This window comes from Maylandia zebra, linkage group LG5 (genome assembly GCF_041146795.1).
Source record: "Maylandia zebra isolate NMK-2024a linkage group LG5, Mzebra_GT3a, whole genome shotgun sequence".
Taxonomy (NCBI): Eukaryota; Metazoa; Chordata; class Actinopteri; order Cichliformes; family Cichlidae; genus Maylandia; species Maylandia zebra.
In genome coordinates this window covers 34,889,270-34,914,438 of record NC_135171.1, presented here as the reverse complement: position 1 = coordinate 34,914,438, position 25,169 = coordinate 34,889,270, and the positions used below count along the sequence as shown (strand labels likewise).

Genomic DNA, 25,169 nt, shown 5'->3' with positions numbered 1-25,169 from the left:
TCTTGGCAGTATTCTTCTCTTTGAGTCTATAGTACAGATCTATTCTATACAAACTTTCCTTATATCTTTGCAAACATATTTTAAAGAACCTGAAAAAAATTATAGCTTAGAAGGCAAACATGGGAAACAGAGCTTCGAGTTCTTCTTTTTTATGTATAGGTCTTGTATCTTTTGTTACTTTGTGGTTAGTTGCGATATTATCAAGAATTCCTTTTTCAGTTTACCCGTCTGCTAACCTAATGTTGCATAGTTCTTCCACTAAGTTGCAAAATGCAAAATTTTGTTCATGTAAAACTTTTACTGTGATCTTTCTGACAGTATTAATATCAACGTAATACAAATTCCCTAATGTGACACTGGATATTAAATACTTGTGGATTTACATATTCTGTCAAAGAAATTGTTTTACAAATCTGAAGTCATACTGGAAATTAGATGGCTAACATTTGCTCATTGAAATGCGTTCTTTAAGCTATACATTTTGTCATTGAATTATATTGCAGCTCATTTAAAATCAACTTGTCAAGTGAAAATATGCCTGTTTTTTATTCTGTAAATCTGTTATTACTATATCAGATATATACAATGCAGGTTAAAATACAATACAGGTCCCAAAGTTAAGATCATTTGTGGAGCTATAATAGTCTTTTTGCCACAAGATGGCATCAGAGTGGCTCCTTCAAGCACTTATTGTACCTCTCAAGGAAGGTAATAGGCTGTATAGTTATCACCTGAATAGGATTGAGTCCATCCCACAAACTATACAACCTACTACCTCACCTTGCTAGGCTCAACTTCAAACCCAAATGAAAAGCCTTAATAACAAGGCTTTGGTCAGTATACACCAATTAGAAAGGGTAGACAGGTTCTACTGTTCGATTACATAATTAAATGACAGTCTTTCTTTGGACTGCAGTTGTCTTTAAACAGGTGTGGGTAGATTATTTGTATTTTCATAAGTGATGCGTTCCTTTATCCAGGGATCTTCTCGTGCACATAGGATTTGGCATCTCCGCAGATTAACCTGTTTCCTTAGGAAAGACAGTAGATTGTATAGTTATCTCAAAAGGAGGATGTAAACCCCACAACTATTCAATCTACTACCTCAACCTTAAGGACAGATAGTTTTTCACGTAGCAGTAGAAAATGTGTCAGTCAAACTGTGAGACAAAGAGAAAAAACACACGTTTTTAGATGTCAGTATTCACCTCGGAAAAACAGTTGCTGAAATATTTTAGTGTCGTTTCTTCATTTTTCGACTGACTACACACTATAGACCACATCGATTAAATACACTGATACCACAGAATGATGTAGTATGGTAGCAGATTTACCAAGAATTACTTTCTAGCTTCATTTCCACATTCCACTGTAACCTAAGCTCTAAAATCAAGGCCTAGTTCATTATAGAGCTGCTGTGTTTGCGTAACTGATATCCTGTATCTGACTACTGGCTCTTGACATATGAAATATATTTGACAAGTGTTAAAGACTGAAATGTGACAGACATGTTACCCTGTGTAATTAAAGTTAATAAAAAAAAAATAGCACATAAAGTAAGACAAAAGTTTATAATAATTTGTCCATAATTCAAGACAACTAGAAAAACCAAGTTCTTTATAATCATGTCTTTTTTTTATAGTTTGCTTCCCTCCATCTCTACAACCAGAAAGTAATGCATAACGAAGGAAGAAAAATGGCTGTACCTCAGCCATTTTAGGGAGCTGTTTGGCACCCATCCTCAACATCTGTGGAGCGACTGTCTCCTCCTTGCAATTCTTGAAAATATAGACCTCTCCAAACAATGTTGGGGAATGTACAAAGAGCAATGTAAATTGGTTGTTCTTGGGTGTTTTTGGTGGTGGTTGTTGTGTGTGTGTGTGTGTGGGGGGGGGGGGGGGGGGGGGGGGGGGGGGGGGGGGTCTTTAGTAGAGAAACGGAAGGTTTGACTTCTCAAAATTGCCCTTTTTGCTCAGTCAGCCAATTTAAAGCCACTGAGAAAGAAGTTTCTTTACTGTGCCAGCTGGAGTCTGGGACACAAGCTGGGTGGAGCTGTCCAAGTCCAGACAGAACCATGCTTTGGTCGAAACAGCTCAGCCCAGGCAGTGTTGTGGTAGATGACCAGACCGTGCAAAGGCTGGAACATTTTGCATAAATTTGCATGTGAACGGTGGTCACTGAAAAGCTGCTTGGCTGCTCATTAACATTCTGAATTCCTCTTTGGCCCAATTAATGTCAACAGTGATTGAAATGTTTTGGCAGTCTGTGTGGCTGTGGTGACAGGGCATGCTCACTGGGGCTTGAGGGAGTGAGTGGCATTAACTGAGATGATGAATTAATCAGATGCTTAATGGTACCAGATTCTTCTAACTGGCTGGCCAATGCAGAGGGGATGGAGAGAAAGCAAGAACAAATTTGTCAAATTTGTGTTGTGACCAACTATCACTATACGATTCACTAATAATTTATAGCTAGGTTTAACATCTGTTTACAGTAATAATATAACTTGCACCATTTCTTCCATTCAGTCAGCATGATAAACTAGCACCCCACCTGCATAATGTAACATGATATGTGACTGTTTAGACTCATATGTTTCTTAGAAGAATTTCGCTTTTTACAACCGGAAGTGACACTTTAAAATAGTCTTATTCACAAGCTGCAGATCAAAGGGAAATGGCTGCTCTGTTGTTCATCCATAACTTTTATCTGATACTCAGAACAATTAGCATTCCAATCAGTATATCACTGACACAGTTATTCTCTTTTGCCTCGGGTATGTATATATGCCCAGAGAAGCTCATTTCACAGCAGCAAACTTACGACTTCTTAACGAAATCTGTGTTGTCAAATGCTCAGATAGCAAACAACTGAGTATTTAGGCAATAATAATGCATAAAAAATACCCATTTCAAACTGGCGCTGGTCCGTGATGATTTGCGGAATACAGGGCATGAGTGTCGGGGACTGATCTGGGTTCTCCTATGCTGCTCCTTCCAATGTTTTGTGCCAAGAAATGGGCATTGTCTGCCCTCCAAGCTGAATCTCAGTGAGACAAAAGTGGGTGATGTCGTGGATGCAGCATGGCAGAGCCCATAACTGAGGGGGGAGGAGAGTGTTGGCAGCCAAGCAATCAGAGAATGCCATGTCAGACAAGGGTTGTGATGCCACACAGTAAGGTATGGTGGTGTAGCCTGCTGCCAGATGCTCAGTGCATTGCCGGCTATGTGAGCTAGGTGTATACTACTAAAGAAAGGTCCATTGTTCCATAAGCATGCTTCGTCCATATGTTGAACAGGTATTTATTTTTTGTGTGAGTCCATCCTGATCCTGTTTAAACTAAAGTAAAAAGAGTGAATATACATCTTGTGGGCAGTATGTCTTTATATTAAAACATATTTCATGTCAACTGAAAATCAAATAGCTGACTTTTTTCAATTTCTTACAAGAAGTACTTGCTAAAAGGATTGAGCAATTCTTTTAGAAAGAGGATTCAGTGTTATTTACTCGCATTCTGTTAATTTTTAGTAATAGCATTTCATGGCACAGCCAAGAGGTGGAGGGTGTTAGGTTTGGTGGGGTCAGGATCCCATCTCTACATTTTGCAGATCATGTGGGTTTTTTAGGCTTCTGCTTACACTGCCTTGGGATGAGAAATTAGCATGTCCAAGTTTGAAACCATGGTTCTCAGCCAGAAAAGGGCACTATGCATGAGTGGGAATGAGTTTCTTCTCCAGGTGGAGATGTTCAAGTGTCTCTGGGTCTAATCCCACACGCTGGTGTTCATTCTTGTGGCGACAAGGTAGACCCACTGGACCACCATTAAATATCTGCTTCTGATTCGAACAGGGCTAACTCCCAACAGCATGCTAGAATACCCTTAGACTGGTTTTAGTTTTTGAATCTCTGACCCTATAACAAATTAAATGTGCCCAGATCTGAAGGACATTTGGTGTGGACTTCAGTTGGTCTATAGTTCAGAGTTGCTGTGCTGATTTGCAGTTAATGCAGTAAATTCTGTGTTTAAAATTATTTAACATATGAGCTGTTGCTGTTTGTTATCAGTGGTTACATATCGGCTTCCTCTTTAATACATTCAGCTCAATGGTATCTGAATTGCTGCAGTTTTTTCTTTTTTTTTGTTTTCCAATGAAAGTGCAGTGTAAAGATATTTTAAGATACTACTGAAAACTTACTATAATTTTATTTTTGTAATTCTAAACACTTCCACTGAGGAAAATTGTGCATTAACCATGGACTAAACTAAAATAACATTTTACATCACTGCTAAAAGGCTAATGCTGACAACTTGCACTTTTAAAATATTTTCATCTAATGTGAAGTAAAGTGCAAGAGTGGGTTTGTTTATTTTGTGGTATTTTACTACTGCGATGAGGCTCGAAGGCTTCTGTCTGTGGTTCATATTTTGTTACAGGCTGGGAAGTTTTCCTCGGTCTATAACTGCAGGCCATGTTCCTGTCATGCTATACGTACTTCTGAGTTAAGAACAGCTTCACATATGAATCTTTATATACACATACAGTGACATTCTCATGAGACCTGGGTTAAAAAGAAATCTTAGCAAATACTCTTTAATGTCATATTTTTGTCAACATTGGCTCCTTAGTATCAGTACAGTGAGTGTTTGCAAGTGTAAATGATCACATGGCTGTGTTTTTAAAGTAGAGTTTTTACTAGCAATAGTAGGAAACTACTGTTATATGATCTGTCCTCTTTCTGACTTAATATTCAACAGATATTAACAAAATTGCTAATATAGTGGTGAACCATCTCTCATGGCTTTTGCTCGTAACTTTGTTGATTTCAAGACTGTGTAAAACGGCTGATGTCTAAAGAGTGAGACGTGGTGTTTATAGCCCAAAATTATTTTTTTCTTTAACAGGAAGAGCTGAAGTGTGTATGTGGCACGACTTGATAAAAAAGCAACACCAAAAGAGAGACTTTGATCCTGGTAACTACAAAGTAACTCCAATTACGGGGAGGAGAGAAGCACAAATAGCAGAGGATATGGCTTTCCAAACAACATGTCATCAAGCAGCAAAGCAAGTTCATTTGAGGAGAACTTGGGGGGAGGAGGGAATAAGTTCATTTTCTTTCTCGTTCTCTCTCTCTCCCTTTCTGCCCATCCTCCCTGCGTTCCTCCCACTCCTTTTTTCTTCATTCAGCCTTTCTGTACAGTATGCAATAATAGTGTTGCACACACTCAACACAAACTTAAGAGCTGACTCGACTGTATGCAAACAAAGCAGCACATGCCAAAATGTTTACAAAGTCAGTTCGCATAAGTCTAATTCATGCAAGAGTGTAATTTGTCTAAAAAATGAATTTTCCTGTAGATTTACTAACTTAAACTATTAACGCTGCTTTCAATAGCTTTTAAGATTGAAAACAAACACTAATAAACCAGAGAGGCTTGATGTGAAACATAGTGCTGTAATCCTTAATACAAGCCCCTTCATGTATTGTACAGTGCTTGCAACAGATGGATCTGGTTCATACTGGTTTTCAAACAGGCCTGTCAAACAGCAGTATTCAAGAAAACTACATTAATAATCTAGTTTCACTGTATGATTGAAACCACAGGATGCTTTTTCATTTTCGCAGTAATAGATGTTTAACAGCAGATACAGTGCAGCGGGGGGATTTTTTGATGTTGCAGAATTCGTGCATCTATGCAGCAGTCCTGCAACACAAACACCAAAGTTCTTAGAAAAAAGCACCAACTGCCTTTTTATTACAGAGAATTTCCTGTTTGAAACGTGGGGCTAATAATCACTTTTTTTTTTCCAAGGGCAAAGTTTGTTCAAACTACTGCAGTTACAATGTCTTTAGGCTACGACTTGCTGTAAAATATGCCAGAATTTTTATTTCTGCTGCAGGTTTGTGCTTTAAGAGGCAGTAATGTCAGTATTAAAATTTCTTTTTACTTGGTGGCATGTGTTTTTATCAAATAGTGCTACGTAAACAGACTTCTCACATCAGTAAGTTTATACAAAAGCTTTGCTTGCAATGCATTTAGCAGAACAAATAGTATGTGGAACAAAATCCCTTCTCAGTAGCGGTTAAGATTTAGGCTTTGTGTTCGGTGCAAGCGAATTAGACACGTGTACAGTGTGGAAGGTGACAGTAAAGGGAGTGTAAAAGTGCAGACATGAATAAAGGGAGGCTTGAATACAAAGAGGAACATCAAGGCCTAAACAGAAAGATAATCAAAAATGAGAAATACCTGAGGGTTTGTTTTTGTTTTTTTGTCAAGATCAGGATAGCGTTCACCAACAAACAATAAGGCGGTGGTGCAGACGAAAAATAAAGGCGGCTTAGAAAAGAGTCAAGAATACATTTCCACATCCCTCTCTTTTGCTTGCAAGACTAGGGAAAGGCTGAGTAGTGTACCAGCAAGCAACCCCACTCGAACAGGGGCTGGGGCTTGAGAGCAGTTTTTGGGCCATGCCCTCCTCTCTCCCTGCCCACTTTTGCCTTACTGCCAAGAGAGAGAGACAGTAGGAGAAAGGGAGCTCGGCAAACAAATCACATAGTCACTAAATTTTACTTACATGGTTCCACAATATATACAAACTTCATGTGGCTTAGAATTGAAGTTCCCCACACTAAATGGGAAAAGCCATATGAAGCAAAGATTATGTGTCATCAAATAGACATCTCACTTTACTGTAGGATTTGCAGCTGGGAGGGGATAAGAAATGCAGAGAAAAAGACAGAGATGTAAGCTTGGGCAAAGAAATCAGAAGTGAGTACTTACATGCTGTGTTGTAACAAAGCCAAAAGGTTTGACAGATTTATCTACAGTTGGGAAAGACTTCAGTATTCCTGTAGCATTTCAGAGCAAATGAGTTAAAGGCTTCTCTTGGAGCTGAGCATTAAAGGCTTTTGTCAGCAGTTGGCATCATTCCCAGGTAGTACATGCCTCCCATTTTCATCGTCGCTCAGGACGTCTTTAGTTGTTCTGCACCTGCCTGTGTCTTTAGTCAGATTTTGAGCAAAGCAGCAAAGGCAGAGTTCGCCTTTCAGACTTTGGTGTAGTTTTGTTGTAGCTGAGAGTGGAAGGCCCTGTTTACTGTCAACATAGCGAAATAAATGAGTGGCCTCGGGTGTTTACCACAATACAACCTGAAGTAACAAACTGTGTCATCGAGCTATGAAGCAAAAACAAAGGCAACAGTGCAGCCAATCTGTGAAAATAAACAGATTCAAAATAATGTTGCACACGGAGCTTCACCGAGAAATGAAAATCACTTTGATAATCCCATATTCCAGTCTTGAATAGAGCGTACAGGTTTAATGTTCGAGGGTGTCCCTGCCAAGAATGCCACAGACAATGCATCTTTCCTCAGGCAACATCCAAGACAGCTTCCTGAGTGACGTCACTGAGTCTTCATTTTTCTTTTATTCATTTCTTACACATACTTTGAAGCCTTTCTCTTCCAATGCAGTCTTCGATCCAGAACATTTCTGTTGATAATCTTGAAGACTATATACATTGTCAAAGAAAGAAAGCGTGGCTCTTTGCTTTTTTTATATCTCGACAGGCTGAGGAAGACGTAGGAGCTGCAAACTCCTTGCACAGATCTTACTCTGTGTCTTTCCCGTTCTGCTCACGAGCTTGTAAAAGTTTCAGCTGCAAAGATTTGGGCCAGCCTCCGCTGGCACCATTTCAAAAGAGCACTGCCTGTTTCAGAAGAACAGCGAGGACAAATCTGTGAGGAGAGCGCTGTCTTTTTGCACCCTCTCCCACCACCCACACTCTCTTGGGGGCTCAGGGCAGTGACCGCTCTCAGGACTTTTACTCTGCTCTCAGGGTAATGTCAGCTCATGCCAGCTCAATCCTTAAGGCAGCAGTACATCTGTTAGAGATCCACGGTGGTTTGAATCGCTCAAGCAAGCCTGGTCTCTATCACAGACACCCAGAGAATAGGAAATGCAAGCTACAGCACTCTTTCCTGGATACTTTGTCCTACTTTTCAGATGTGTGTCAAGCTCTCACGAGGCTCAGCACTCCTTGTGTTACAGTTCGCACAAGATCCTGGCTGCTCTGCCTTTTTCTTTTTTTCTTTTCTGCTCCAAGTGGCCCCGGGATTCTCGTCTGACCCTCCACGTTGCTGCCTTCTTAAGAATTTATAGCACTCCAACTGTGCTTTTTATGCAACTTTTACACAGATTGGCATTAAAGAATAATGAACTCAGTGACAGGAAGTGCAAAAAAAATTAGGTTTATGTTTTTACTGATGCAGTAATTTAGCCTGAGTAGTGATTTTCTTATAGTCTAAGAGTAAGCTCTGGGTCTCAAGGGGTTTTAGTTGTTATTCTAATACTTTTTTGAGTAGTGGGCAGTACTGTGCTATAAAATCTAAATAAAGAATAAACTGTTTTTTTGCTTTTTGACCACACCTCGAGTTTGTGTCAAATTTCTAGATTCTGAATTCTTCCCTGCTATATTGCAACATTGTATTACTTTTGCTATCTATACTCAAGAAACACTATGACCCTTCACGCAGCTATTTACAAGTATCACATATGAGAAGCACACTCACCTATGCATATATGTGTATCTTTGTGTTTATTGTATATTTTTACAGGTTTAGTTGGTGCCAATGTGTAAGGACTCTCTTCACTGGGACTCTACCCTTGTTTACATTTGTCATCACCTAGTCACCTACAATCTAAGTCAACCTTTAACCTTTTTCAAGAGTGTTATGGCTAGGTAGTTTCAGTTAATACACTCAATGCTATACAGCCTTTAGTTGACCTGCTATTATCCAGCTTGGAGGATTTTATAAACAAGAATGAGCTACTAGCGAGGCTTCTGAGAGAGCCAGTGTTTCTAATTTGTTCCTTCATTGATTTGGCAATTTTTTATGTTTGTGCCTTAGCAAACTTTGGTTTTCAGCATGTTTTTTAATCTTCTCATCAATTTAATCCTTGGAAAAGCTCAATTATGAAAATAGAAAGATATTTTATTGTTTCACCCTTTACTAAAATCAATATATCAGTGGCATAAATGAAGAGGTTTGTTCATTTAGGTGTGTCTGTTTGTCCATGTTGGACTCAAGTGGCCTGTATTATAGCTGAACACAGTATGGTATCCATGGATTTGTACCCAGCCATCTCTACACTCACTACAAATCCTAAAAGAGGTTTGGGATTGTTTAGCTTTTTCTCTTGCATTAGCAATATGTCAAGATTTCCACTAACAACTCTGTTTACAGGGTTTTTTCCTGGCATCAAATGGGCCTTCAGTGGGGTGATCATGGTGTACAGCTAAAACAATGAGTCTGTCTCATTATTTGTCCGGAATCCATGCATTTTAAAAAATTATTTCTGAACATTATAAATAAAAATCTAAACAGAAAAGCAACATTTTAAAATGATTTAACTTTTCAGCCTCAGTTCTTAAAATTAGTGCTTAGATGGGGTACTATTGTAACAGTCAATGTCAGCAAGTATACATTCACTGAAGCAGTTTAAATGTTTCGTTGAGATTTTCCTTGACTTTTAGGTGACGAAATGATGAGGACTTTCCCACACGCGAGGAGTAGAAGAAGAACTAAGCAAGAAGAGCTCGGTAAATCAGAATATAAATATGATACCATAAAGACCTTAAAATGAATGCAGTTATTGTGTTATGTCTGTACGTGAATTGTGCTTGTATGCTTGAGAGGTTTGATCTTTGTACAATCCAAGCTGCTATTTTTGTTCCTGAATAACATATTTCCATTTATAATGAATGGAAAAGACCTCCTGCCATTGTCTTCTTTGCTATCCTTCCACCTTCCTCAGACAGTCTTCCCTTTGAGGATATACTCATGTAAACCAGATTTCCCTGTTTCGTCTTCATTGTTTGTGCTTCCTGCAATATGGGCCTTCTCTGAGTTGATTCACTCGGTTTTAGTTCACGTCCTTACCAGCATGCTGTTTCAGCACTAAACCCATGGGTGAACTAAAATACCACGATCATGCCCCCTCCTCAGGTCCAAGGTCAAGCTATATGTATTTCAACATATATCTTCTTTGCTTAGTGTTTGCACAACTGCTTTGAATGGCCTCCATTTCACCATAACAAAGATTAATGTGTTTTCATTTCATTCAGGCTTGTTGTTACAGTTGTTGGCATAGTAAGAGCTGCTTTTACAGCCGCTCTGGTGTAGTCTGTGACACTGCTTCTCATTGCTTTGACGATGTTTACTATCTTCCTCGTGGTGATAAAAATAAAAATAAAATGGGCTGGAGACACACTGTATGGTGAGAGACACACTGTATGGTGAGAAACACGCCGTGGTTTCTGTCTCTTTAAGATCGTGATGGCTTCTCTGCTGCTCCCTTAAGGTCACTCGCCCTCCTTAGGCCGCCTGCCAGCTGCCATGTTACTGTCAAGCATTTGCAGAAATGCCAGCAAGGCCATTAGTCCAGAGCGTTTTCAGCAGTCAGCAGTCTGGACAGTGTGAGCTGCACAGTGATGCAGAAAAACAAAGAGTCTGGCCCATATAAAACTACAAAACACAGTGCTTTCCCGTCTTTGTTTCCTATTACTTGTTATTGTTCACTTCTGCTTTGATTTATTTCCTCCCATTCCCTCTGTGAGCACTCAGGCTACAGCCGCATGGGACACGATGATGAAGAAAACCTCCTTTTTAACTGTGAATGTGACAGCTTGTGATTCAAGCCGTCATTTTTAAAATATGTCGAGATGAATCAAATTACAGTTTCTCCATGTTCCCTCTGGTGTCTCCCAGCTGCTTCATGCATTGTTTTCTGTCTCTTGGGGTACAGCAGCATCTGGTGGTCAGCTGAGGAAATGACACTTTGTTTTTGATAGTGACACTAATTTTTAATCTCTATTTTTAAATGAAAGCAGGAAGGAAATCGCAGGGCTTGTGGTTATAACCAGATCTCTAGATTCAGTAGTCTTTTTGTAATGCAGTGTGACTGTGCGGCTACACCTACCTGAATTAAGACTGCACATTTTTGTTTGTTCTGAATCTCTTTAAATTTCCATCTTCCATGTTTCTCCACAGAGTTGATGCTAAAAATCAAAACAAAATGTGCACAGATGGTGAATAGCTGATTATAGTAATCCCAGTTGAACAGTCATGGCATCATGTTTGTCTGCAAGTTCATGGGGGGACCTGTTGCTTGATGAAAATCCTCTTACAACTTGTATCACATGACTACTTTGTGGGCTTCACTGTTTATATGGAGGCTTGTGAGTAGATGAGACACCCTTGCCTAAGAACCACACACCTACTAAAGAATTGTATGTCTATAAATGAGTACATTTTGGTTGTAATACATATAAATATGTACAAGTAGGTTTAAAATCACACGATTTTTGCTGGATGTCTTACAATTCATGCCACAAACACATCATGAAAGAGGCCTGGACGAATGGCAAGTACAGTATGTAAACATTCCATGCAGCACTTTAGAGCTTTTGATAGTCCTTACCATGCAAGCATTTTTCATCTTTTTTTTCCTTTTCTCCTCATGCCATCAGGTTTATGGATGAAGAATGGTTATTACTGCGCTACCACACTCAGTTTCCAATGATACAGGCCAAGTAGCGCTAAACCAATAAGAAGGGAAAGCTTTATGTGCTGCTATCGGGTGGACCTACTTAGGCCCAGTGACCTGTTAATCTAATATATCCACCATTGCATTTGCAGGCTATAGCAAGAGTAAGAGTTTGACTGCTTTATAAATTGTTTCTTTACTACTTTATTAATTGTTTTTGTAAAACTGTCATGGACTGAATGATTCTTCTTAATGCTTCTCAAGCTTCTTCCTTGAAATGAAACAAAATATCTTTGGGTCTTGGACTTTTGGATTTTTATTGGGATTAACAATTAACTCATCAAAAAAATAAATAAATAAAAACATCACTAATTGTCAGCTTTGTTGACATTTCACATATTTAGAAGTAATTGGTTCCGAAATCCAAATCAGAGAAACTTTATTAATCCCAGAGGGTAATTGAGTTGTCATAGCAGCAAATATACAACAAACAGTAGAAACCGAGTTATGACAGATAAATATTAAGATAGATAGATAAATATAGAGATATAGGCATAAATATGAATATACATATAAATATAAAATGGCAAGTATGTGTGCAAATATGTAGTGGTGTACAAAAGTGACAGAGTGCATTGATGTGTGATTAATTGTGTTCCACATGTGTGGATCTGACCCAAGTGGATGAATTAAAGAGTCTGATAGCAACGGGAAGGAACGACCTACTGTAATGTTCCCTCAGATAGCGAGATTGAAGAAGCCTGTTGCTGAAACTGCTCTTCAGATTGTCCAGTGTGTTATGGAGGGGGTGGGATTCATTGTCCGTGATTGCCAACAGTCTTGCCAGCATACTGTCACTAATCATCTCCTCCAGGGTGACGAGCTTTATGCCAACAACAGACTCGGCCTTCCTGATGCGTTTGTTTAGTCTGTTTGCTTTGATGCCTGCACCCCAGCACGCCACAGCAAAGAAGGTGGTGCTCGCAACAACAGACTGATAAAACATATAGAGCAGCCACTGGCATGAAAACCTTGAAAAGAAAATTTTCATGTAGTTTTCTGAATGGTTGAAACGCGTGACAAACAACTCTTCTCCCTCCTCCCGAGCCTTTCTTGGTTTCTCCCGTTGACGTGTTCCTGCAGAGCAGATGGCTTTACACATAAATCCTATTAACAACTTTCTGCTGATGGAGATGCAGTGAGCACAGGGTTTTCTCTCTCTGTCATCATCTCCCCTGAGAGGTCTGCTTTTTTATTTTCTAAGCCATAAAAAGAAGCGGTGGGAGAGCTGAATTTGGAGGCCACGTCATGTCTGCAGAGAAGGTAAAAGGTTGAACTTAGGTTTTTGTAGATTTTCTTTAAAAAAATATTTTAAATAAGATTACTTTTCTCTGGACTTTAAGCTTCTCAGGGATGAAATGTGCCAATATTTGGGAAGTGGACCACACAAGTTACTTTTATAAGAGTAACTTAACACTTCACATGACGTTATTTATCGATATACTGCAAAGTTTAAAGTTGTACAGGTGAATTTCTCATATTTCTGTTTGTTGTGGAGAGGACACATATTCGGAAGCATGCTTCAGGGATTGAAATCAGTCAGTAATCCAGACGTTCAAGCAAACTGGAATGCTGCTATGGTGGATGTCTGAACCAAATGCAACTGCAAAAGCATTGTCTTAATTCTTACTTTACTTTTATTTCTATATTCATTTATTTATGTATTGTCCTGGATTTTTTGGCAAATCTTGCACCATCAGTAAAATTTGTTAATTTGACTCAGTAACATTATATTTGAGAACAATACAGTTGCATATTGTGTAGTTGTACAACTGACCAAAATTAACTACACTTGTGACTGTTGTTGGTGAAGTCTAAACTTACAAAATGAGCATCAATAATCATAAGTGCTATACCAATAGACATATATAATAAACAAATGTGGTAATGTGGCTAAAGTGTCCAGTGACATTTGATAACTTTAATGCAACAATTCATCACAATACAGCAAATGTCAAATCTGCTGCCATAACGCTGAGATGCGGATTTCCTGTGGACGCAAATAGGCCTGCATTTAATAGGATTACTTTTCCCGTCTCCGGTAGTAGCGATCACACTGACCTCGTTGTCTGTGACTTTAGATGGTGACATATTGTTCCTGTCACTTAGCACAAAAGTTTAGTCCTGAGACTCAAAACATGTATGAGATGTTTGGTAAAATAAAACACTTTTAATTTAATATCACTGATGTAGGCTGTGTGTATTTTACTGAAAAAATATCAAAGCTAATCTCATTGCTTAGATGATTTTTTTTTTTTTTTTTTTTTAATAAATAGATATTTCAGAAATGACTATTTATGGCATTGGACATATCTTCAGTTGAATGGGATTCATGTTTTCAAAATGTTAATACTATGTATAAAGAAACAGGCAGTAGATTTATTCAACTTAAGATAATCCATAGGTGGTATCGAACACCGCAACAATTGTATAAATGGAACCTGGCCTCTACGGACGAATGTTGGAGATGTGATGGTCAAAATGCTTCGATTTTACATATCTTATGGAGCTGTTCGGCACTTCGGGATTGGTGGGGAAATATAATGGAGGTCATTTTCAGTGTTTTAAAAAGGAGATTTGGTATCTCACCAAAACTGTCCATACTTGGTATAACCACAGATTTTTCTGATGGAGATTTTTCCAGTTATACAAAAAGATGGATTATTTTGGCTCTTACTACGGCCAAACAGGTCCTGCTAAGACATTGGCGGAAAAAGAACCCCCCTCCATATGAAGAGTGGCTAAAGACAATGGCTAAGTTGGCGTCTTACGAAAAAGTGACTTATGGTTTATTAGACAAATTGCATCAATATGATTGTATTTGGTCCCCCTTTACAAGCTGGCTTTCTGTAACTTGAAGAACAGAGGAGTAATGACAGAGTGGTGGTGTGGGGATTGGTGTGCGAAGAAAGAATAGGATAACTTCCCTTTGTTTTGTTTTTTGTTTTGTTTTGTTTTTTGTTGTTTTGTTTTGTTTGTTTGCTTTTTAAACTATTTATTTATGTAGTTTATGTAGAGCCCCCTTGGCTTAAACTTGTATACACTTTAGGAAGAGGTTTGTGTTATAGATGATAAAGAAGGAAAAGCCAAAGAAGAAGAGTTATAAATAACTGCATTTAAGATGCACAAAACAAATGTACTTTATATTTCAGAATCAGAATTGAGTATAAAATACTTTCTCGTAATTTACGATCCCATTTTAGCTCTCACGTTTTCATCAGGGAATCGCAGCAGGCATGACTTCATCACAAAGCAGTGCAGTGGGTGTTTTCTCCAGGGCTTGAAGGCCTTGGCAGGTTTCATAAAACTGTTGCAAAACCTGTTTCTCCTTTTCTTGTGTTTCTTATGAAACGGTCTCATCAAGAATAGAAACAGATTGTTCAGTTCTAGACGAGACAGCCTTACATGCATCACATCATTATTACCTCATGCCCTGTTTCTCCATTAACTTCCTTTAAACAGTCTTTATGCTGATTTACAAATCAAAAGCTAAACTTATCAGGCAGATTTGACAGGAGCTACCAGTGCAAAATAAACAACTTTCATTTCATTTGAATCATTTAGAATAGAAAAAATAATGATACCACTTCTGTTCATCTTTTTATTGTCTTTCTTCCCACTGCTTTCCTCACATCTGAATTTGTGATGGTGAGTTGGTACTTATAACAGTCTTGCTAGTTTGACTAAATCTTTCACTGCATTTTATGTCTTACCATTTTAATTTAGCTCAGTTGTAGTAAGGGCTCTATGAGTATTACCAATAATCTTTTTTGTGTGCTTAAAGAAAATCTATAGAAACCAAAAAAGAAGAAAGAAGAGGCCAATGGTACAACAGAAGCCAAGCTGAATGGAATTGAGACCAAGCCCAAAAAAGCTAAGACAAAGAAGAATGAAGATGTAGCCAAAGAGGACAGTTCTGCCATTCAGAGTGAGGAGATAAAAACAACTTTTACTCTCTCATTTTTCTCTTTACATCTCCATTGTAGTCTAACGAAAGCAGTTACATATCTTTTTCCTTATCAACATTATAGATGGGAAGAAAGTGAAGAAAAAGAAGCTAGAAAAAGACAAAGAGGAACCAGAAAAGGAAAGACAGACTAAAAAGAAAGCAAAAAGTGCTCCAAAAAAGAAAAAAGGTAAGTCAGCAATGACTGTAATATTGAGTTTTCACTGGGATGTGTTAAAGCTGGGGTGTGTTTCCTATACAATGACACTTTAAGTAACTCCCACAAAAATACGCCATGAGTGCACTGATTTCCATTACTATAGATTCAGACTCAGATGATGACGATGAAGAGGACGGTGAAGATACTAAGAAAACTAAGAAAAAAACAACCAAGGATAGTTCTCCACCTGCAAGTTCCACCCGAGAGAAGAAAACTAAAACTAAAGGTATGACAATGAGGAGAAGAAAGCTGTTGTCTAAAGGGCGTTAATGGTGTGCTCTAAACAGAAGTTATATGACCAGATTGTAATTAAGAGGATTAGATGATGTTATTGTGTAATGGCGTGTGAGCCATTTAGTGGAAACACTTCCTTACTTGGCTGTGTTGTCACATAATAATGAAGTAAGTGGTTTTCCTCTAAGTAATTAACTGTGGAAAATGTAATTAATTATTGCAGCATGATGTTACACACCAGCATGTTTTTGAAGTAAGTGAATAAAACATTCTGAATAAATAAACAGAATAATTAATCGGAAAACTGAATCAGTGAAATAATCCAAACAGAACTGAATTTTTGATGTGAAGCCATGTTTTCTAAGAGATATTTTCTTTATTCCATCCCATCATCACTTTCAGGTGTTGCTAGAATGTGGATATTTTTAGTCCTGCTAACAGCATGGCTTTAGCAGTGTGAGTCATTCAGTAGGTCTGTCCACAACTTTTATCCAGATTGAACAAACTACTTAATCTACTGTGGATTCCCAGATAATGTGTCCAAGTGAACCTTAAGTTTGACATTCTTGTGGTTTTATGTTGTGGCATCACCATATAAAATTGCACTTGTTGCAATAGTATTGAGTGCTTGAACAGAAGGCAGCTTGACATCTTTTCAGTTCATTGCGATGTTTTAGCTCTTCAAGACGCTTCAGTTCTCAAAAAACTCCCAGGTATTTAACCCCCAGTGATGGCCTCTTGGAGGTGATCCTAATGGTGACTGACCCACTGTTAATCATGTGAGTCATCATGATGTGAGCCAAGATGTGAAAAAAGGCGTGGGTCATTGCCATCATCGGGGTCAAGGTGTGAAACCTTGCACCACATTGTCTCACCCCATCATCATGAGAGCTTTTGTGGTTTCTTGAGGCAAGGTGTAAGTGGGGCTTGAAACATCTGGGAAGGGATCACAAGATTACGTTGGAGCTGATAGTTGGTGTTGTATGGTAGAATGTGAGGTTTTTGTTCTTGTAGGCTTCCTCAGTTATTTTAGAACTGACACTGCAGGCTGACACTGTGAACATGTTAAGGTGTAAACATGAATACTTTACTCAGGGCGCTTATAACCTTCTCCCACCAGTCTTTGCTTCTGTTCCCTTCATTTATTTGCTCAGTGAATCTGAGCATAAGATATTTGGAAATGATGTTGCTATAATTATTCCCAAAGCGCTCTAACTCACCTGTTTGTCAAGAATTTTGCAGTGAGCTGGTTTTAGCAGGACTCATTCTTTGATTGCAGAAATGAACTATTGGCTCAAATCTCTGCATGAGATACAGTATTTATAATAGAAGATTGGCCACACAATTACTTATGTGATCAATCTCAAAATGCTCTCCAAAGCATTTTGTCACCTTTCACCTACCTCATTTTGTTTTTTCTGCTTGCAGCTTTAATAGTTTTGTTCTGGTTGTCCTGTTGTCAGCTTTCCTTGACAGCTCTAAAACTCACTGTGCACTCTTGCTCAGTCACAAACAACAGGAACAGTGAAAATAGTGGAGATTTAAAAAGAAAAAAAAAACAGCCAGATATTATCCTCAAGATACAGTAGACCGTTAAAAGAGAGTAAATATTAGGTAACTGTAAACTTAACTCTTAAGTGAATGCTAATGTTACTCTGTAATTTACTTGGCAGGGAGTTAAAAAGGTTTTTACCAGTGTAGCAGTGCATACCACGGATGTTTAACTATGTTTTTTTAATCCCCAAAGTTCAACACTGCCAAAAACATTCAGGGAGGACTAACAACTTTTAGCAGTCTAAACGGGAGTAAGTCTAAACGGGAGGGCATGTTGGGACAAATTCGTCATTGTGGAAAACGTTTTAAGAGGAAGCACTGAGAGTGTTACAAGTGTAATCGAGGTTCTGAGAATTTGCTCCACAGATTTGAGCAAGGAATTTGTTCAGATCCTTCACTTCACTTTGATGTCCTCCCAGTTATACACTCCTTGTTTTAGCAGCTTGAATCCTAAAAAGGTAAACAAACTGAGGGCTAAAATATGTCGTCTGCGTCCCAGTTTGCTTCATCAGCTTTTCCTTAACTCTGAAAATTAATAAAAGGTACTACTATAATGGAAACTTAACATCTAAATTCGGGTGGATCCAAGCTGAGCCCTAGTCACTCTCACATTCGCATGCTGTCCGAATCTGGGTCAAGATGGCATGCTCCAAGTTAGTTCTGTTGCTACACATCTGTTTCACACATAAATCTTTGTTGACTTAACTGATAACAGTTTGCATTTTTTGGAACTCACACCATAGTGTTCACTAAGATTACTCTCTATACTCTACAAGTGAATTTACATTTTGTTACATTTCTCAGTGTGTGCTTCCAATTCTTCAGGCTATCACATTTAAGAATAGACAACATTTCTATTAAACTATATACTTTTTTTTCCTTAGATGACAAAGATTCTGATGGAAAAGAAAAAAAATCCAAGTCAAAGGAAAAAGACAAGAAGAAGGAACCAGCTTCAATGTTCCAGATAAATGAAGACAAAAACTCAAAAAGCAAAAAGAAAGGTGATTGCATTTTTTAAACTGACGAACTGTAAAATTCTGTCTTTGTTTACTTTACCAAATGCTTTGCCGCATAGCATCCATCTTGATGCTTGATGTTAAAATGACAAAAATTGAGACACTTTACACTTGTTTACTGAACAGCGGCCAAATCGGAAAGTGATGACAGTGAAGAAGAAACAAAGTCAACCAGATCAAAGAAAAAATCCAACTCCGGCTCTGCATCGATGTTTCAAACATCAGCAGATAAGGACAAAGACAAGAAGACAAAGAAAAAAGGCAAGTTTATTACTAAAGCTTTCCTCTGTTGTATTCACAGACAAGCGTATAACATCTCTGTTGTTTTTTTCAGCAAAGGCAGACGAAAGCAATGATTCTGAATCAGAAAAAGAAGAAAAAACAAAGAAGAAGAAGGGCAAAGGGAAGAAGAAAAAAGTATCTGACTTCAAACAAATCAACCACAACATTTTAGTCACTTAATGTCATATTACACTTTAACTTTCACTCAGAGTGGACCATGTTTTAAAATGTTCTTATCTATTCTTCTTTATCAGGAGCGCTCTCCCTCACCTGAAATTGAATTTGACAACTTGGAGAAGTTTGTAATGGAGCCAGCTCCGCAGGGTGTGACTGTGAAATGCAGAGTGACTCGGGATCAGAGAGGGATGGATAAGAGCCTCTACCCTTTGTATTACCTTCATCTAGACAATGAAAAAAAGGTCAGTATCATGTTTTAAAAAGTTGCAAAATGCAGACCAAAATTGTAAACACAGTACAACAGCACGTTCAGTAGTTCTCCTTTCATTTATTAATTTTAATTACTGTTATCATGGACAGTTGTCATTTGTCGGTGTCTTGTCCCCCCCCCTTTTTTTCTTTCTTTCTTTGTAGACGTTTCTACTGGCTGGACGGAAGAGAAAGAAAAGTACAACTTCAAATTACCTCATCTCCATCGATGCCACAGATTTATCAAGAGGAGGCGAGAATTTTGTGGGAAAGCTGAGGTAAAAGGATTTTTGTTTAAATTGCAAAGCAGGTAAACAAACTGTCACGTATAAAGTATTAATTAGGTGCATTTTAACTGAATGTGTTTTATACATTGCCCAGGTCAAATTTAATGGGGACTAAGTTCACTGTGTTTGACAACGCTGTGAATCCTGAAAAAGCTCTTCCAGACATGTCTAATGCTCGGCAAGAGTTAGCAGGCATCATCTATGTAAGTCATTTTACTGCAGAACGTTTAACTACAGTACATTGTATGAATAATAAGAACTGTATTTGATTTTGTTTTGGTTATTTCTGACAACAGGAAACCAATGTCTTGGGAATAAAAGGACCCAGAAGGATGACTGTCATCATTCCAGGAATGAGCAAAGACAACGAGCGAGTACCCCTCCGACCAAGAAATGTAAATTCATTGTAAATGCAATCATATAAAACACCAGTTCAATGAGGGCAAAAGATAAAGGCCTATATGAAAAATTCAATATGAATTGACTAGTCATAGTTTTTGTTTTGTTTTTGAAATGAAAAGTAAATTCACTCCTTGCTTAAATCTGATATTATAGTCACACAATCTTAAGTCACACAATCCTGGAGAGTAAGTGGAGGCCTGAGGAATGGAAAAGTGTACTGGTACTGATTTTTAAGAGTTATGGTGATGTGCAAAGCTGCAGTATGTACAGAAGGAATAAAGCTGATTAACCATACCATGAGGATATGGGAAAGAGTTGTTCAAGCTAGATTAAGTAGGGAGTTGATAATAACTGAGCAGCAAATATGGTTTTATATTATGAAAGAGCACAACAGATGCAATATTTGCTTTGAGAGTGTTGATCGTGAAGTGAAGTCCAGGAGTTTTACTGTGTTTTTGTTGATCTAGATATGATAAGTTGCCAAGAGAATAGTGGTGCAACGGATCACGGTTGATCCGTAATCCGAACCGATCGCACTCCACGGTTCGGGACGCACGTGATCCGAAGATTCAAAAAAGAAGGAAAAAAGTATGTGTATGGTGCGCGTAGTCAGTCTGTCAAGTGATAGTTATGGCCAGCGCTGGTGGTCCAAGTGGAGGAGTAGAGGAGTTTGCTGCATTTAAGCAGCCATTTGCTCCCCAATCCGACCGGGCTAAAGCTATTACAAAAGCTACTGGGGTGTTTAGCTGCAGACGGGAGGTCGTATTCCCTTGTGCAAAACAAGGGGTTTAAACTATGATGAACGTGCTTGAGCCACGCTATGATATCTCGTTGCGTGTCCACTTCAGTGACAAGATTGTACCAAGGCATGTATGAGCAGGAAAAGTTTAAAGTTATGGCTGAACTGTCCCAGGCATCTTCTGTTGCCCAACTACAAATGGGTGGACCTCCAGGTCAACGGAAAGCCCTGTACTGCCCTATACTGCACCTTAATTTGTTTTTATATAATTTCGTGGAATGAGTCTTGAGCTGAATGTTTTTAATAGGCAAACAATTTTGTCTTTTTTTCTTTTTTTGCTGATCCAAAAATTGATCCGATCTGTGACTTAAAACCGTGATCCGAGCCGAACCGTGAGATTTTGGATCCATTGCACCACTACAAGAGAAGAACTGTGACATTGCATGAGGAAGGCAGAAGTGGTAGAGAATTATGTGAGGGTAGTGCAGATGGATTCAAGGTGTCTGTGGACTATGATATTTACAGAGGCCATTGTGATTTGTAGTGAGGGAGCAGATAGAAGAGAGTTTGGAGAGGTGGAGGTGTGCTGCGGAGAGAAGAGGAATGAGACAGAGAGAGCTTACTACGTGTTCTAACTCTGCACTCTTGTGCAGTCAAGCGTAACACCCAACAACTAAGATTAGTTTTGTTTCTAAAGAATGCAGATAAATAACTGTAATTTGTCATCTTAATCATTAGAATAATAATGTGCTTTACTATTTTTCTGCTTTCAAGCAAAAACAATAAATTTGAATATTCACAAATGACTTGTTAAGCCTTGTCTATAGCATTAAGAGCAACACAAGGCCAGTGGGAATGAACTATTTGATGTTGACGTTTACCACTTATGTTTTGTTAATTCTTTGCAGGAATGCGATGGCTTGCTGATAAGATTCCAAAACAGAAGGATGGAAAATCTGATCGAGCTTCACAACAAGACGCCTGTGTGGAACGAAGAGACGGCATCTCATGTGCTAAACTTCAATGGCAGGGTCACCCAAGCCTCCATCAAGAACTTCCAGATCGTCCACAACAAAGATCGTGAGTGGCTTTTGCTTGTCCACAACTACTATATGTTAAATAGTTGGGCAAAGAAATGAAAAGCAGTTTACTGGCAATGCATAAAACAACAGAAAGATCTACACAACCTAAATGAGTATCTAGGTATTACTGCTGACAATGTCCATCTCCCAATAACCACAGTATATCCTGCAACCAGCAGAATAATGTGCCATGCCACAAAATTCAAATCATCTGAGAAATTATCCCCTGAAGAATACAGTGAGTTCAGTGTACTGAAATTGCCTGCACAGTCCCCAGATCTCAATCCACCAGAGCACCTTCGGGATGTGGTGGAACATGAGATTTGCATCATGGATGTGCAGCCGGCTGCATTATGTTATGTCAATATGAAATAAAATCTCTCAAATAAAATCGTAGTTAACCTAACCCCATGCATGTGTTTGGACTGTGGGAAGGTGCTGGAGGAACTGGATTGAACCCATGCACGCACGGCGAGAACATGTTAAGGTGTGCACTGGGGGCAATATTGTTAACCACTGCATTGCTGTGCTGCCCCACAAGGAATTAGGCAGTTTTTAAGCCAACAGCAGGCCTAACCTGGTACTAGCAAACTGTACCTAATAAAGTGGCCAGTTAAATTATGTCTCATAAGACAGACATTGGTCAGTGATTATTTTATTTCTGCCTGTACAACCCTTAGATACAATTTTAAAAAATGATTTCTTCTGAAATTTAGAACTGCAGTTTTTCATATTTGAAATTTCTTATTTATGCCAAATGTTTTGTTTGTTTGTTTGTTTGTTTGTTTGTTTGTTTGTTTGTTTGTTTGTTTGTTTGTTTGTTTGTTTGTTTGTTTGTTTGTTTGTTTGTTTGTTTTAAAATCCCAAGTCAATTATGAAGTTTATATGCTGAACTTGCTTCACAGTCTTTAGACTGACCAAGCAGTTTATGCAGAATAAACGAATATGGGGATTCAGCTTGAATATTTTATTACTTCTAAGTATGTACATTGCCATGATCCATCTTATTAACTCCCTGCCTGCCTACTTACGTACCTACCTACCGAAACACTACCTATTTATTTATTAAAATAATTGCTCCATTAATGAATTCTTTTTCTTTTTCCAGTGGACTACATTGTGATGCAATTTGGACGAATAGCTGATGACATTTTCACACTGGATTACAACTACCCGCTGTGCGCTGTGCAGGCCTTTGCCATCGCACTTTCCAGCTTTGATGGCAAAATCGCTTGTGAATAACACACAAGTCTTCAGTTGTGGACTCACACTTAAACCAGCATGCAACAAACCCACATTCACATCAGATCAACCCAGCGTCTTTGGACTCGCCTACACTTCCTGTGATAGGTGTCGATAACAGCAATGGTTCCTCAAATGTGACAATACCTGCTGTTGTGCTGCTGTTATCCGTGTGAGTGCCCCCAGGTGTAAGACACAAAATTGTTGTCATGTTATCGTCTGATCTTGCATGACATGGTGCAGAAGAATCCTCTGTTTTTGATTCTCAGTATTTCACTGCAATCATCTGAACTTCTGGGAACTACAGAAAGACACACCATTGGGAGTCCAGTGACTGGAGAGCTATGTTTCAGGGAGATAATTGTACACCTCATTTATGAAGGTGTTTGAAGACTACTAACATCATTAAAGGATGTTAAACCGTGAATTACGGTAATTTTTTTTGCTTTGTTGTGCTTTGAGGTATTGTGTTGCTGTATAGCGCCAATTTTTTGTGTCAAATGTGACCGCAGAAACACCAAATTACAATAAAAATGTTTCTCTTTAGGGCAAAATGAAAATTATACTTTGTGACAGTAATCATCTGCACAAAAGACACACTTTTATTTTAAGTTTATTCAATTTTATTTAGTGACTGTGAAACCGTTTTGTGTATCTGTATACATTAATATACACATAGGTGTGAAAATCTTTTTTCTAGGCATGTACGTTACGTTTCTCCAAATATATATGTTTCTAGATAACTGGCTCTAATGTGAACTCCTGTAGGTTTTTGTATGTTGTCTTTTTTAATTTCTTTATATTCATAAACATTGCCTTCGCTGCAGGCTTATGGGAATAATTCAAATGAATTAAATTTCCTTGTTAACTAAATCGCTTTGAAGTCAGCTTGTATAAATGTATGTTTTTGTCATGTTTTTGTTGTTGTCATTTTTTATCTTTTCTTGTCGCCCTGATTCACAGTAATATAGTAAATTTAGAGTGCTACTGACTGTTTGCAGATGGTCAGTACCACTCAGTACCACCACAGAATTACAAGACTTGCAGGTTACCCCAATCCTTCTTCCAACCCTACAAATGGTGTTTTAATGGGTGTTTTTAACATAAAAAAAATCTGTTAGAACAGATATTTATAAAATATGTTTTATAGTTCTATCTTCTCATGCGAGAGAGCGCTTGGCAGATATTTAGTCACATTCCAGTTTCCAGTTTTACAAACACCCACGATTTTCTTCAGTTGCCTGTATGTTGAGAGGAGCTTCACTCAGCATGGAAAAACCTCTTTGAACCGAGGGCCTCCAGAGTAAGTGAGAGGTGTGTATTCTGCCTGAACCTGCTCAGGCAGTTGTCCAGACTCGCAAATTAAATGAAGCCTAAAACTGGCAGCTCCTCTGGAGAGATGCTGTAAGGTGAGTTCTTCCTACCCCATTGTTTTTTTCTGTAATGTGAGCAATAGTTAAACAACTGCCAACATTATTGTAGTCATGCTGATACATTTGTACTCTTAGACACAATGTGTGAAAATGACTGTACACTACTGTCTTATATGTGTGTGGTGTATAAACGTTCATAATCTAAAAATGTTGCAACCATGTTATTGACCAACAGAAGGAGCTGTTGCTGGATGGAAAGGTGTGAGTGTAAGCTTATAAGATTTACAGTGATACACACATGGTTACTAGTTAAATCCTCTTTCCAGTAAATAAGCGATAATACGAGGGAGAGCAATATTCATAGTTTCTATGGGAATTTAGTGTAATATGAGCATTTACAGCGTATATTTGTATAATTGCATGACAAATTATTATTTGTATAGATAGACTAAAATGTGAAAGTAAAACTACAACAAAGACTGTTACAGATTACACTCACTAATTGGCTATATACTTGAGGTAATTATACAATAAATGCCAAGAAAATACTATATAATATAATATTAATATAATATAAAATATTCCATTACTAGTAAAGGTCCAGCTTTCATTTTTGTGTCTCTCTGTCAATAACATTTAAGCAGTAGTAATGCTCCTTCTGATTCTCATTCTCATTTATGGGAGCTTTAAATTACTCTCTGTGAGTTATGCAGGTTTGGCTGCATTAATGTCAACATCTGTTAGGGGAAATTAAAG

General features: G+C 38.2%; 1 protein-coding gene across 1 annotated transcript; it reads left to right on the top strand.

Annotated features, from left to right (window-relative positions):
• Positions 1-12,725: 12,725 nt before the first annotated feature.
• Positions 12,726-23,957, top strand: LOC101465248 (TUB like protein 1). The gene is made up of 13 exons (XM_004547566.4): positions 12,726-12,870; positions 15,403-15,535; positions 15,639-15,743; positions 15,877-15,999; positions 18,446-18,565; positions 18,707-18,841; positions 18,915-18,997; positions 19,117-19,281; positions 19,454-19,566; positions 19,670-19,778; positions 19,872-19,970; positions 21,625-21,796; positions 22,907-23,957. Exons 1-13 carry the CDS (start codon positions 12,856-12,858, stop codon positions 23,038-23,040), a joined length of 1,506 nt encoding a protein of 501 aa, XP_004547623.2. The 5' UTR covers positions 12,726-12,855; the 3' UTR covers positions 23,041-23,957.
• The last annotated feature ends 1,212 nt before the right edge of the window (positions 23,958-25,169 follow it).

Coding starts and splice junctions, on each gene's coding strand:
- LOC101465248 (XM_004547566.4), top strand. Junction 15,744..15,876: donor TGCTCCAAAAAAGAAAAAAG/GTAAGTCAGCAA, acceptor CCATTACTATAG/ATTCAGACTCAGATGATGAC. Junction 18,842..18,914: donor CAAGAAGACAAAGAAAAAAG/GCAAGTTTATTA, acceptor TGTTTTTTTCAG/CAAAGGCAGACGAAAGCAAT.